Source organism: Oncorhynchus tshawytscha, linkage group LG14 (assembly GCF_018296145.1).
Source record: "Oncorhynchus tshawytscha isolate Ot180627B linkage group LG14, Otsh_v2.0, whole genome shotgun sequence".
Classification (NCBI taxonomy): domain Eukaryota; kingdom Metazoa; phylum Chordata; class Actinopteri; order Salmoniformes; family Salmonidae; genus Oncorhynchus; species Oncorhynchus tshawytscha.
This window is the reverse complement of record NC_056442.1, coordinates 26936077-26952663: the sequence shown is the minus strand read 5'-3', so window position 1 is coordinate 26952663 and position 16587 is coordinate 26936077. Positions and strand designations below refer to the sequence as shown.

At 43.1% G+C, this 16587-nt stretch overlaps 1 protein-coding gene across 1 annotated transcript in view; it reads right to left on the bottom strand.

Moving 5' to 3' along the window:
- Positions 1 to 4801: 4801 nt before the first annotated feature.
- Positions 4802 to 16587, bottom strand: part of LOC112266903 (protein yippee-like 2) — a 29836-nt gene continuing 18050 nt past the window's right edge. The window contains exons 3-5 of the mRNA XM_024444815.2: positions 13458 to 13501; positions 13072 to 13180; positions 4802 to 6716 (exon numbers count right to left, since the gene is read on the bottom strand). Coding sequence (XP_024300583.2) covers positions 6627 to 6716; positions 13072 to 13180; positions 13458 to 13501 — 243 coding nt within the window. The 3' untranslated portion in view covers positions 4802 to 6626. The remainder of the gene's footprint in view (positions 6717 to 13071; positions 13181 to 13457; positions 13502 to 16587) is intronic.

Below are 16587 nucleotides of genomic sequence, written 5' to 3'. Positions count from 1 at the left end.
TGTCCATTTTCTCCCATTTGGTGCCAGGAGAGCATGCTGGTTTATTTATTTCAGTCTTCATTGTGAACAGGTGTCAGGCCCTACATGTTGTCCTCTCTCTGTGGGTGTTTCTGAGCAACTAGAGGTAAACATTCCTTCCCCCCTATGCTGTGCTGTGTACTGTACTGTTGGCCTCAGCTATGGGTGATCTGTGTTGGGATCTCTTCCTAACTGAGACCAGACCTGAGCACCCGGCGAAGACATCTGACCAGACTGACCACACACACACACCACCGTGTCAGTATTCATTTTACTTTGGTTAATGTTTTTAAAAAAAAAGAGAGTTTACCCAATGTATTCATTTATTTCCAATTGTTCATTATCAATGTCCTGTACAACAATGTGGAGGATGCTGTTTGCTCGGCTGTTGTTTGGCTGATTTGTGTTGTAGGCTGATGCCGTGTTGTGTCCTCTCTAATCCATTACAAGCAGGGAGGGGAGGAGTGATTCCATGGCTCCAAGTGAGGCTGAGCTATTTTTAGTTCCCTGCGGTTGGTTGGGAGCTGAGCAGGCACTAGGCTCCATCAGGTCCCCTGGCAGAGGGCGAGAGTGAGAGCGGCCTCTCTCCCCCTATACTCCGATGACTGAGGTTCTCGTCATGAGGCCTGGACGGACCCCACCCCCACATCCCAAACAAACAACACATCCATTCAGACACACTACAGCCCCCCCGGTTGCTCTCATCACAGATGTTAATCTTGACAGAGTTTTATTTTTTTCCGCTGAAGTAAACAAGGTCTGGATCCTTTACATTGTCATTTTATTTATTGGATAGTGACTGTGGTTCTGATGCATAGTGCTTTGGATATAGGAGGGGAAAATTATATATTCCACTGAGGAAAACTGGACAATAACAGTAGAACGATGCCCATAACCGCATGTGCAGAATCACAATATGAGATGGATTCTAATGAACCATCACATGCTAGGTCATTCATAGGATGCGTGTGATCTGTTATCAGTTGGGTAGGGTTTTTTTTGACCACATGACCTGACCAGGAAAATGTCTTGGGTCTCCCCGCATCACAAGACTTTAGTGTGGAGTTGACCTGTTCATCTACTTAGAGCCAGGAGGCGCTATAGTCTTTGTGTGCCTTTACAGGGTTAAAGCTCTAAAAAGGAGCCCTTATTGTTAAGGACTCTTAATGTGAAGCCAGGCCATGTGAATGTAATCACTGTTCCAATGTTTGTGTGAATAAGGGTGTCAGCCATAGGAACAATAAACTATGATCAAACCCAGCCTGCCTCACTGGAGGCCTTTGCTTACATTGTTTTCTCTTGCCTTGCACGTTGAACACCAGTCATTATGCTAACGCTAGTCAGCGTTAGAGGCAGTTTCGTAAGCTAACTTCCTTCATACTGGACACATAGACATAGAAATGTTATTCACAAGTTCATCTGACTGGGGGCGTAGATAAAGGGCATCGATGCCAAAATCCCGAAGTATCTCTATAAGTGACTGACACAGACATGTGGTCACTGGACAATAAAATAAAGAGCTTTCCTTTTCTCGGTCTCTCCTCTAAGGGCTGTGGTTCTTGAAAGCAAACAAACAAAACGGCAAAGGATACTGCTTTCTCAGGGGCGATGATGTTTCACCAACACAGACTGAGACAGAGTGCCCGCTGTTCATTGGACAGCTTTTCGAGGTTAGCAGAGTCCCCGGTGACCTTATGGTGAGATATCACACCAATATACCCTTAAACAGCTAGGAAAGCAGTGTTGCTGTTTGTTTTCATTAACTCCCAATAAAGAGCATACATCTTTAAGAACAGGGGGAAAGTTACCAGCTACAGTCACAGTTCACAGGCACAGGACCGTTTGAGTGTTGTTTCTCAATCTGTTCACAGAAAGATGATTTGACGCTTGTGGGTTTGTAATGAAGCCTTGTATGGCTAAAAGACACAAACAAACAAGGCCATGAATTAAGTAGGAGTGTAAACTGCATTCATTGTGTTTTCTTCTATCCCTGCTATAGACAGCCAGTCTGTGTGGGTTGGTTTCTGTCCTCAGGCCGGAGCAGGGAAATGTCAAGAAGTGAGTCCTAACTCGCCCTCTGGGTCGGCCGAGGGCTGTTCATGAGAAAGCTGATGGGAGGATCGGGGGAGGCGATGATCACACAATGATATGAATGAACAAGTCCAATCATTCATTCAACCTCTTCAGGTGTGTGCATCCTCTTTCTGTAGGTGGTATGTGTAGTAGGCAACACAGTACCTTCAAGAAGGCTCTGTGAGTGAGACAGTATGGCTCACATAGTTTCAGAAAGGTTTTGGGCCAATAGTTGAATGCAGCCACAGGTTAAACTGAAGCACTTGGGAGAAGCAAATGCTTTCTTTCTTACTTTATTCATAGTACAGAGTAACTCTATGCGTTTGTTTCACAACACCATATTCATGGCCCATTGGTCTGAGGCTGGGAGTAAAGGCTGGGTCCAGACAGACAGACAGACAGACAGACAGACGGTGCACGACACCAGCTCCTACCAATGTGCCACACCTCCACAAAATAGAGCCTGTGCGGTTGCTAAGAGAACTGGCCAAATACACAGCAACATCTGCTGCAATGATCTAAGAGGGAGGTGGACTGACCATGCAGCAGAGCCCCCTCTCAGCCTGGCACCAAGCTTCCACTGGAAATCCCTCCCCTTGGGAGAGGGGTTGAAGGGGAAGGAGAACGAGGGAATGATAGGAAAGCGAGAGAGAGGCGAGGGAGAAGATAGGGAAAGTGAAAGAAGAAGAGACGGGAGAGAGGAAAAGCCCACACATTCTCCCATGAAATCTGTTTCCCTCCCAACGAAAACAGCATTGGTTTCGAGCTAAAATAATGATCACATTTGTTTTTGATGAGGCTAGAAGTGGGGATGTATAATCAGTCCTCAAGAGCTGCTATAGATAAGGTGAAGCTGCCATTTTGTTTTTCCACAATTTATATGTATGTACAGTGCTTTCGAAAAGTATTCAGACCCCTTGACTTTTTCCACAGTTTGTTACGTTACAGCCTTATTCAAAAAAGTATTAAATACCTTTTTTCCTCATCAATCTACACGCAATACCCGATAATGACAAAGCGAAAACAGGTTTTTAGAACTTTTTGCATATGTATTACAAATAAACAGATACCTTATTTACAGAAATATTCAGACCCTTTGGTATGAGATACAAAATTGAGCTCAGGTTCATCCTGTTTCCATTAATCATCCTTGAGATGTTTCTACAACTTGACTGGAATCCACCTGTGGTACATTAAATTGTTTGGACATGATTTGGAAAGGCACACATCTGTCTATATAAAAGGTCCCACAGTTGACGTTGCATGTCAGAGCAAAAACCAAGCCATGATGTCGAAGGAATTGTCAATAGAGCTCAAAGACAGGATTGTGTCGAGGCACAGATCTGGGGAAGGTTACCAAAACATTTCTGCAGCATTGAAGGTCCAAGAACAAAGTGGCCTCCATCATTCTTTAATTGAATAAGTTTGGACAATGTGAAACAAAATTCTCCAAGATTGAACTCTTTGGCCTGAATGCCAAGCGTCACGTCTGGAGGAAACCTGGCACCATCCCTATGCTGAAGCATGGTGGTGGCAGCATCATTTTGTTGGGATGTTTTTCAGCGGCAGGGACTGGAAGACTTGTCAGGATCGAGGGAAAGATGAACGGAGCAAAGTACAGAGAGATCCTTGATAAAAACCTGCTCCAGAGCGCTCAGGACCTCAGACTGGGGTGACAGTTCACCTTCCAACAGGACAACGACCCTAAGCACACAGCCAAGACAACGCAGGAGTGGCTTCGGGACAAGTCTCTGTCCTTGAGTAGCCCAGCCAGACTTGAACCGAGTCGAACATCTCTGGAGAGACCTGAAAATAGCCGTGCAGCGACACTCCCCATCCAACCTGACAGAGAGGATCTGTAGAGAAGAATGGGAGAAACTCCACAAATACAGGTGTGCCAAGCTTGTAGCATCATACCCAAGAAGAATCGATGTTGTAGTCGCTGCCAAAGGTGCTTCAACAAAGTACTGAGTAAAGGGTCTGAATACTTATGTAAATGTGATATCAGTTTTTAATTATTTAGCTTTGTTATTATGGGGTATTGTGTGTAGATTGATGAGGGAATTATTTTTTTTAAATCCATATTAGCATATGTATACAAGATGTAGGCTATTGCAAATGCCTGTATATATAGATTTCGTCTGTCTTCAGCCTACGTCACTATCCTATTCTACGTCACTATCCTATTCTACGTCACTATCATATTCTACGTCACTATCCTATTCTACGTCACTATCATATTCTACGTCACTATCCTATTCTACGTCACTATCTTATTCTACGTCACTATCCTATTCTACGTCACTATCCTATTCTACGCCACTATCATATTCTACGTCACTATCATATTCTACGCCACTATCATATTCTACGTCACTATCCTATTCTACGTCACTATCCTATTCTACGCCACTATCATATTCTACGTCACTATCCTATTCTACGTCACTATCCTATTCTACGTCACTATCCTATTCTACGTCACTATCCTATTCTACGTCACTATCATATTCTACGTCACTATCATATTCTACGTCACTATCCTATTCTACGTCACTATCCTATTCTACGTCACTATCATATTCTACGTCACTATCATATTCTACGTGACAATCATATTCCGTTCTATACAAAAGAACATTGACCCTGATAATTGATACATTATGGTGATGTATATCCAAGACCAACATAGCATGCAGAACACATCCAATACAGGTACCAAGGTGATGCTTTAATTGACCAAGTTCCAATGATATTGTCACTCCTATCTCCTCCTTTACAAAAGACACTAAAATTGAAACATTTTCAAAAGAGTAAAAAAGTAGTAAATATTGTTCAACCGACGAGGGATATACCAGAGAGAAAGCATGGCAAGAATCCAAATCATATTCATAATCATGACGATCATAGATAAGAGACATCACATATTACTATTTACATTTAGTAACACAGAGATTGATATAAATTATAATATATGTATATATTAAGATCTGTCATTTACAAAAATCATAATGCATTATATCACAGAAAGGCTATCCATAACCTTGGCTTTCAACAACAATTCTCAACCCCATGTTGTGCAACACTTTGACCCAAGCAAAAAAAATGTATCTTGTGTTTGGTCAATTTATTGTAGATGGGTGTGTTCTTTGGTTGTGCTAGGGACTTCTACAGCCTCTGATTGGAATTCTGGACTGCCAGTCAGTTGCCGTGGATACCAGGGAGATTGGTTTGTTGAGTTGTGTTGCTTAGTTGGCTTCTGTTTAGAAAAATCCACAGGTCTACTGTACGGCTTTTCTGTTCAGTGTTTTATGTGAGGGCCAAGTTGTAAGTTAGAGTGTGTGTAACAATCTATGAACTGCTATGATCATCCAAGACTGAAAGAAAGCTTCAGAACTTCATAAGAGCATCTCCTAAAGGCCTCCACATCCCAACTGCTTTCAGTTACCATACCAGGCCAAAACACTAGAACCAAATCTCCAAGCCTGTTCAAATCAGAGTTTCAAAAGTCAAAGATGTTTAACTCTATAGTTCAAATTTAATCCAAAGTGGTGATGGTAGATGTATCTTAACTTACATCAGACACAACACATGAAGTATCCAAACATCACAAGACATGATTTCAGGCATCTACGGATGATGGGGAGAGCCAAAGCACTGACTGATCAGATTCTTCTCAGAGTTTAGACGTATCCTTGAATCCTTTCACACTCCCTATCATCCTGACTCGCACAACAAAAACTGCTGCCGGTAAGACCTGGAGTGGATCAGACGGCTGTGCAACCAGCTGTACCTACAACCACACAACCAGGGTGGACTAGAATCCAGAATCAGGATCTGCCCTCTCCCTGACCCGCCTCCCCTCAACCCTTCCCCCGCCCAGCCCCCACAGTCCTCAGTGCCAAACCTTAACACCAGGCCTCATCACTGTCCCAGCTGGCACGGCCTTGGGTGGATCAGATCAGCTGGATTTGGGGATAATCATCTTAGGCCATCTCATTCACATACAGACGAGAGCTCCCATCAGCTGTTTAACCCAAGGCTACTGACCCTGCCAGGGCCTGGTCTCTCCTCACACTGCAGGTCAACCCGCCCTAACATAGATAGTAACACAACATTGCTGGCCTTGGCCTGGCTCTCTATCTAAAGAGCTACCCATCAGGCTTGGATGTTGGTCTGGGACATGCATGGCTGTGTGTGTATGTGTGTGTGTGTGTGTGTGTGTGTTTCTGCACGTGTGTGTGTGTGTTTGCTTGCCATTGCGTGTGTGTCTGGTGGTGTCCATCCATCCCCAATGACATCCTCCTCCAGTCCAGACACACACAGAGCCCAGAGGGGCAGGCCAGGCTGCTACTACAGCCTCACACACATACTCCCCTACTACCTCCACCCTGGAGGCTGCTGGTGTGTCATCAGGAGGGGAGGACAGAGGTCCATGGTAAATCAAAGTCGCACACTCACCCACACACTCGGCTCCTTCCCTCCCATCCACCCCCATTCAACCCCAAACCGAGTCACGGATGACGCTTCGTCTTTCAGTCCCAGCCGTTGTCCTTGATCATGTGGGCCAGCTCGATGATGAACTTCCCCTCCTTGTACTTCTGACTGCTCTCAAAGGCATGCTCCTGTAGGGGATTGTCAGGGTGTTGGAAGAGACAGAGGGAGGAGAAAGAGGAAGGGAGGGATAGGGGGAGGGGAAAAAGAGGGAAAGGGGAGAGAGGAGGAGGGAGAGAAGGAGGGAAAGAGAGGGAAAGGGGAGAGAGAAGGGGGGAGTGATAGAGGGAAAGGGCATAGCGAGGGGAAGGGGAGAGAGAGGGGGAGAGATAGAGGGAGGAAGAGGAGAGAGAAGGAGGAAGGGGAGAGAGAAGATAAGGCTTTTCCAGGATGATAAACTTCACACTCATTGCCATTGAAAACACTGTACTCTGATTTCACCTCTGAACCACTTTATATAATGGAGCATTGCAGAAAGTGCTGCAGGCTACTGCAGATTACAAATGTAGTCAAATGTGTTTTTACTGTACATCTCAATATCCTGTTTAGTCTTTCCTATTCAAGCGTAGAGAGGAGTTATCAGGTTACACGGTCTGGAAGTCTACTGGGTCAAGCGTCTGTGGAACTTGGACGGCGGTGTAGAAACAACCATTTCAGAGATATTAATGGCCTCCTCCCGCTATCATTATATCTGGGCAGACGTGTGAGGTATGTGTGAGTCATAACGACCCCCTCCCCTCTCCCCACAGATCTGGAGGAAGTGGCAGTGACAACCGGGCATAAAGCCATGCTGATAAACGGGACAGCTGGTATGTGGAGCGGTTGTGTGTTCCACATTGACCTGCTGCTAGAAATATCACCTTTACTAAGTACTGAACATGGAGGCACAATTATATTTCAGTGCAAATATAAAGCTGTCCACATCTATATCATAGATATACAGTACCAGTCAAAAGTTGACAAACCTACTCATTCAAGGGTTTTTCTTTATTTTGCCTATTTTCTACATTGTAGAATAATAGCGAAAATATCAAAACTATGAAATAACACATATGTAAACATATAGTTACCAAAAAAGTGTTAAACAAATGAAAATGTATTTTATATTTCAGATTCTTCAAAGTAGCCACCCTTTGCCTTGATGACAGCTATGCACACTCTTGGCATTCTCTCAACCAACTTAATGAGGTAGTCACCTGGAATGCATTTCAATTAACAGGTGTGCCTTGTTAAAAGTGAATTGTTGAATTTCTTTCCTTCTTAATGCATTTGAGCCAATCAGTTGTGTTGTGACAAGGTAAGGGTGGTATACAGAAGTCCATATTATGGCAAGAACAGCTCAAATAAGCAAAGAGAAACGAATGTCCATCATTACTTTAAGACATGAAGGTCAGTCAATCCGGAAAATTTCAAGAACTTTGAAAGTTTGAGTGCAGTTGCAAACACCATCAAGCGCTATGATGAAACTAGCTCTCATGAGGACCGCCACAGGAAAGGAAGACCCAGAGTTACCTCTGCTGCAGAGGATAAGTTCATTAGAGTTAACTGCACTTCAGATTGCAGCCCAAATAAATGCTTCACAGAGTTCAAGTAACAGACACATCTCAATATCAACTTTTCAGAGGACACTGCGTGAATCAGGCCTTCATGGTCAAACTGCTGCAAAGAAAGCACTACTGATATATACACTACATTATATATATATATATGCTACATTATATATACACACTACATTATATATAGGCTACATTATACAGTGGGGAGAACAAGTATTTGATACACTGCCGATTTTGCAGGTTTTCCTACTTACAAAGCATGTAGAGGTCTGTCATTTTTATCATAGGTACACTTCAACTATGACAGACAAAATGAGAGAAAAAAATCCAGAAAATCACATTGTAGGATTTTGAATGAATTTATTTGCAAATTATGGTGGAAAATAAGTATTAAGTATATAGGTATAATAAGTATATAGGTCACCTACAAACAAGCAAGATTTCTGGCTCTCACAGACCTGTAACTTCTTCTTTAAGAGGCTCCTCTGTCCTCCACTCGTTACCTGTATTAATGGCACCTGTTTGAACTTGTTATCAGTATAAAAGACACGTGTCCATAACCTCAAACAGTCACACTCCAAACTCCACTATGGCCAAGACCAAAGAGCTGTCAAAGGACACCAGAAACAACATTGTAGACCTGCACCAGGCTGGGAAGACTGAATCTGAAATAGGTAAGCAGCTTGGTTTGAAGAAATCAACTGTGGGAGCAATTATTAGGGAATGGAAGACATACAAGACCACTGATAATCTCCCTCGATCTGGGGCTCCACGCAAGATCTCACCCCGTGGGGTCAAAATGATCACAAGAACGGTGAGCAAAAATCCCAGAACCACACGGGGGGACCTAGTAAATGACCTGCAGAGAGCTGGGACCAAAGTAACAAAGCCTACCATCAGTAACACACTATTCCGCCAGGGACTCAAATCCTGCAGTGCCCGACGTGTCCCCCTGCTTAAGCCAGTACATGTCCAGGCCCGTCTGAAGTTTGCTAGAGAGCATTTGGATGATCCAGAAGAAGATTGGGAGAATGTCATATGGTCAGATGAAACCAAAATATAACTTTTTGGTAAAAAGTCAACTCGTTGTGTTTGGAGGACAAAGAATGCTGAGTTGCATCCAAAGAACACCATACCTACTGTGAAGCATGGGGGTGGAAACATCATGCTTTGGGCCTTTTTTTCTGCAAAGGGACCAGGATGACTGATCCATGTAAAGGAAAGAATGAATGGGGCCATGTATCGTGAGATTTTGAGTGAAAACCTCCTTCCATCAGCAAGGGCATTGAAGATGAAACGTGGCTGGGTCTTTCAGCATGACAATGATCCCAAACACACCGCCCGGGCAACGAAGGAGTGGCTTCGTAAGAAGCATTTCAAGGTCCTGGAGTGGCCTAGCCAGTCTCCAGATCTCAACCCCCCCATAGAAAATCTTTGGAGGGATTTGAAAGTCCGTGTTGCCCAGCAACAGCCCCAAAACATCACTGCTCTAGAGGAGATCTGCATGGAGGAATGGGCCAAAATATCACCAACAGTGTGTGAAAACCTTGTGAAGACGTTTGACCTCTGTCATTGCCAACAAAGGGTATATAACAAAGTATTGAGATAAACTTTTGTTATTGACCAAATACTTATTTTCCACCATAATTTACAAATAAATTCATTAAAAATCCTACAATGTGATTTTCTGGATGTTTTTTTCTCATTTTGTCTGTCATAGTTGAAGTGTACCTGTGATGAAAATTACAGGCCTCTCTCATCTTTTTAAGTGGGAGAACTTGCACAATTGGTGGCTGACTAAATACTTTTTTGCCCCACTGTATAGGCTATATTATATATACACATGCTACATTATACTGTACAGAGGCCACATATATACAGGCTACATTATATACAGGCTACACAATACATTATATCTAGGCTACATTATATATAGGATATATTATACATGCACTAAAATACATCAAATTCCCACAATAAGTTGGTGGCTCCTGACAGAGCTGGTGTAACTGAGTCAGGTTTGTAGGTCTCCTTGCTCGCACACATTTTTTCAGGTCTGCCCACACATTTTCCATGGGATTGAGGTCAGGGCTTTGTGATGTCCACTCCAATACCTTGACTGTTGTCCTTAAGCCATTTTGCCACAACTTTGGAAGTATGCTTGCGATCATTGTCCATTTGGAAGACCCATTTGTGACCAAGCTTTAACTTCCTGACTGATGTCTTGAGATGTTGCTTCAATATATCCACATAATTTTCCTTCCACATCAGACCAGAGGGCATTTCTCCAAAAAGTACAATATTTTTCCCCATGTGCAGTTGCAAACCGTAGTCTGGCTTTTTTATGGCGGTTTTGGAGCAGTGGCTTCTTCCTTGCTGAGCGGCCTTTCAGGTTATGTCGATATAGGACTCGTTTTACTGTGGACATAGATACTTGTACCGGTTTCCTCCAGCATCTTCACCAGGTCTTTGCTGCTGTTCTGAGATTGATTTGCACTTTTCACCACCAAAGTACGTTCATTTCTAGGAGACAGAACGCGTCTCCTTCCTGAGCGGTATGACGGCTGCGTGGTCCCATGGTGTTTATACTTGCGTACTATTGTTTGAACAGATGAACATGGTCCCTTCAGGCGTTTGGAAATTTCTCTCAAGGTTGAACCAGACTTGTGGAGGTCTACAATTTTTATTTTGAGGTCTTGGCTGATTTCTTTTGATTTTCCCATGATGTCAAGAAAAGAGGCACTCAGTTTGAAGGTAGGCCTTGAAATACATCCACAGGTAGACCTACAATTGACTCAAATGATGTCAATAAGCCTATCAGAAGCTTCTAAAGCCATGACATCATTTTCTGGAATTTTCCAAGCTGTTTAAAGGCATAGTCAATTTAATGTTTGTACACTTCTGACCCATTGGAAGTGTGATACAGTGAATTATAAGTGAAATAATCTGTCTGACTTGCAAATACTATAGTTTGTTAACAAGAAATGTGTGGAGTGGTTGAAAAACTAGTTTTAAGTGTATGTAAGTGTATGTAAACTTCTGACTTCAACTGTATATAGGCTACATGATACATAGGCTACATTATACAGTATATAGGCTACATTATACATAGGCTACATTATACAGTATATAGGCTACATGATACATAGGCTACATTATATATAGGCTTCATTATAAAGTATATAGGCCAGATTATATATAGGCTACATTATATATTGGCTACATTATACAGTATATAGGCTACATTATATATAGGCTACAATATACTGTATATAGGCTACATTACATATAGGCTACATTATATATAGGCTTCATTATACAGTATATAGGCTACATTAAATATAGGCTACATTATACTGTATATAGGATACATTACATATAGGCTACATTACACAGTATATATATATATATATACATTATATATAGGCTACATTATACTGTATATAGGATACATTAATGTAGGCTACATTACATGTATATATATATATATATATATATACTATGTAATATATATGTATATATATATATATATATATATATATATATATATATATATATATATATATATATATATATATATGCTACATTATATATAGGCTACATTATATATAGGCTACATTATACATTATATATAGGCTACATTATACTGTATATAGGCTACATTATATACAGGCTACATTATATACGCTACATTATACTGTATACAGGCTACATTAAATATTGGATACATTATACAGTATAGAGGGTACATTATATATAGGATACATTATACAGTATATAGGCCACATTACATATAGGCTACATTATACAGTATATAGGCTACATTATATATAGGCTACATTATACAGTATATAGGCCATTCCCCACCAGAAATGTCCAGGAACATGCAGGTGCCTTGGTGGAAGAGTGGGGTAAATCTGCAAGAACTGGCAAATCTGATGCAATCCATGAGGAGGAGATGCACTGCAGTTATTATTCAATTTTAGACACATTATTCAATTTCTGTTAGTCACATGTCTGTGGAACTTGTTCAGTTTATGTCTCAGTTGTTGAATCTTATGTTCATACAAATATTTACACAAATATCTTGTTAAGTTTGCTGAAAATAAACGCAGTTGACAGTGAGAGGATGTTTCTTTCTTTTCTGAGTTTATATATAGGCTACATTATACAGTATATAGGCTACATTATTTATAGGCTACATTATACAGTATATAGGCTACATTATTTATAGGCTACATTATACAGTATATAGGCTACATTATTTATAGGGCCTACTTATTCTACTTATTAAACAGATCTTTTTTTTGAATGCATTCTAACCCTTTGTCTAATTTGTGATTGGATAAGCAGTTGTTCTTGTTGCTGGTCAAACTGGTCTTGAATCACTACAGTTATCTCAGTGTGGACAGCCCAGCTCTGGTCCATCATGAATGACCACCATCTCTGAACTAGGGGAAGGGGGTCAAGTTTGGTTGGTTGAGTACTTAGAAAATGTATAGGCCTACATCATGAGAAATATGCCCCTTAGATCAAGATTGGGACTGCAAGGAATCCCTATGAGTCAGCCTATGTACTGTAATGTTACACTGATGTTAGGAATGATGGGTCCAAAATAGTCTCATGGTCCAAAATTAAAACCAGAACTCATCCATGTCAATAAGATAACATGAAGAGTGAAGTAGGGCCTGCACACTCAATTGTTCCAAAACCGTTATTAGTTCACAGTGTTTCAATCCTACAATGATTTAATAAGGTAATAAAGGTATTACTAATGACGGTAATGTGCCAATGCCAATCCGCTCTAACTCTAGATACAGTATCTGCCACTCTAGATACAGTATCTGCCACTCTAGATACTGTATCTGCCACTCTAGATACAGTATCTGCCATTGTTCTACCCCCGACATGTGCACACTCTTACACTCACATATTTCCAACCCAGAGTTGTCTTGCAGTTCTCACAGTAGATATCTGCCACAGCATGGAGCCCCGTGAGCAACACTCTCTCTTCCGCCGGCCCACACCCCACGTTCACCCTGAGAGAGAGAGAGAGAGAGAGAGAGAGAGAGAAAGAGAGAGCGAGCTCATAAGCTGCTCGATTCGTAAAGGTTGCCTATCTATACTGAGTCATAACACGCCCACTCACATACTAGATAATATTACCCAGAAGGCACTTCATACTGAGCTAGTTAAGGACCATGTTCATACAGTAGGAATGAGCATCTTCATTTCATACTGATTGTGATTGTGCTCGTGGGCTGAGGACTGGATCATGGCTGTACTGTAACTACATGTAGACACCGTGATACTCACACTGAGTTGAACAGATAAGCTCTGCCTTGGCTCCCCTGGAAAGACTGCAGGAGAAGAAGATAAGTGGGTTAAAAAGGAGGAGTATCCTCAGCAGTCAGCATTAAAGCCACAATCTGGAGTTTATGTTTCAGCCTGTCACGTTGTATAACTGATTGGAGACAGGAGCAGGAATACGTAATAGGGGGTTTTAATACTCCACGCCATGAAAAGGCACAGGGACGAAGCCCAAAACAAACACGTATACAAAAACACAGGGATGTAAACCCAAACAAAAGAGCGAGGTAAAACCTCTAATAAATACACGGGACGAGACCCGTAATAACAACACACGGGACAAGACCCGTAATAACAACACACGGGACGAGACCCGTAATAACAACACACGGGACGAGACCCGTAATAACAACACACGGGACAAGACCCGTAATAACAACACACGGGACGAGACCCGTAATAACAACACACGGGACGAGACCCGTAATAACAACGCACGGGACGAGACCCGTAATAACAACACACGGGACAAGACCCGTAATAACAACGCATGGGACGAGACCCGTAATAACAACACACGGGACAAGACCCGTAATAACAACGCACGGGACGAGACCCGTAATAACAACAACGGGACGAGACCCGTAATAACAACACACGGGACAAGACCCGTAATAACAACGCACGGGACGAGACCCGTAATAACAACACACGGGACGAGACCCGTAATAACAACACACGGGACGAGACCCGTAATAACAACACACGGGACGAGACCCGTAATAACAACACACGGGACGAGACCCGTAATAACAACACACGGGACGAGACCCGTAATAACAACACACAACACACGGGACGAGACCCGTAATAACAACACACGGGGACGAGACCCGTAATAACAACACACGGGACGAGACCCGTAATAACAACACACGGGACGAGACCCGTAATAACAACACACGGGACGAGACCCATAATAACAACGCACGGGACGAGACCCGTAATAACAACAAACGGGACGAGACCCGTAATAACAACACACGGGACGAGACCCGTAATAACAACACACGGGACGAGACCCGTAATAACAACGCACGGGACGAGACCCGTAATAACAACACACGGGACGAGACCCGTAATAACAACACACGGGACAAGACCCGTAATAACAACGCATGGGACGAGACCCGTAATAACAACACACGGGACAAGACCCGTAATAACAACACACGGGACGAGACCCGTAATAACAACCTCGTCCGTAATAACAACACACGGGACGAGACCCGTAATAACAACGCACGGGACGAGACCCGTAATAACAACACACGGGACGAGACCCGTAATAACAACACACGGGACAAGACCCGTAATAACAACGCATGGGACGAGACCCGTAATAACAACACACGGGACAAGACCCGTAATAACAACACACGGGACGAGACCCGTAATAACAACCTCGTCCGTAATAACAACACACGGGACGAGACCCGTAATAACAACGCACGGGACGAGACCCGTAATAACAACACACGGGACGAGACCCGTAATAACAACACACGGGACAAGACCCGTAATAACAACGCATGGGACGAGACCCGTAATAACAACACACGGGACAAGACCCGTAATAACAACACACGGGACGAGACCCGTAATAACAACCTCGTCCGTAATAACAACACACGGGACGAGACCCGTAATAACAACACACGGGACGAGACCCGTAATAACAACACACGGGACGAGACCCGTAATAACAACACACGGGACGAGACCCGTAATAACAACGCACGGGACGAGATCCGTAATAACAACAAACGGGACGAGACCCGTAATAACAACACACGGGACGAGACCCGTAATAACAACACACGGGACAAGACCCGTAATAACAACACATGGGACGAGACCCGTAATAACAACACACGGGACAAGACCCGTAATAACAACGCACGGGACGAGACCCGTAATAAAAACCTCGTCCGTAATAACAACACACGGGACGAGACCCGTAATAACAACGCACGGGACGAGATCCGTAATAACAACAAACGGGACGAGACCCGTAATAACAACACACGGGACGAGACCCGTAATAACAACACACGGGACAAGACCCGTAATAACAACACATGGGACGAGACCCGTAATAACAACACACGGGACAAGACCCGTAATAACAACGCACGGTACGAGACCCGTAATAACAACCTCGTCCGTAATAACAACACACGGGACGAGACCCGTAATAACAACACACGGGATCGAGACCAGAAATAACAACACACGGGACAAGACCCGTAATAACAACACACGGGACGAGACCCGTAATAACAACACACGGGACGAGACCCGTAATAACAACGCACGGGACGAGACCCGTAATAACAACAAACGGGACGAGACCCGTAATAACAACACACGGGACGAGACCCGTAATAACAACACACGGGACAAGACCCGTAATAACAACGCATGGGACGAGACCCGTAATAACAACACACGGGACAAGACCCGTACTAACAACGCACGGGACGAAACCCGTAATAACAACCTCGTCCGTAATAACAACACACGGGACGAGACCCGTAATAACAACACACGGGACGAGACCCGTAATAACAACGGGGACGAGACCCGTAATAACAACACACGGGACGAGACCCGTAATAACAACGCACGGGACGAGACCCGTAATAACAACACACGGGATGAGACCCGTAATAACAACACACGGGACGAGACCCGTAATAACAACACACGGGACGAGACCCGTAATAACAACAAACGGGACGAGACCCGTAATAACGAGTACACAATAGACACAGCATGAAAGACAAAACAACAAAACACATGTACTCACAAGACCAACGGACATGGGAACAATAACCGAAAGAGACAATGGCGAACAGATGGCAGTTGATGTACAGTTGAAGGCAGAAGTTTACATACATTTTAGCCAAATACATTTAAACTCAGTTTTTCACAATCCCTGACATTTAATCCTAGTAAGAATTCCCCGTCTTACGTCAGTTAGGATCACCACATTATTTTAAGAATGTAAAATGTCAGAATAATAGTAGAGAGAATGATTTATTTCAGCTTTTATTTCTTTCATCACATTCGC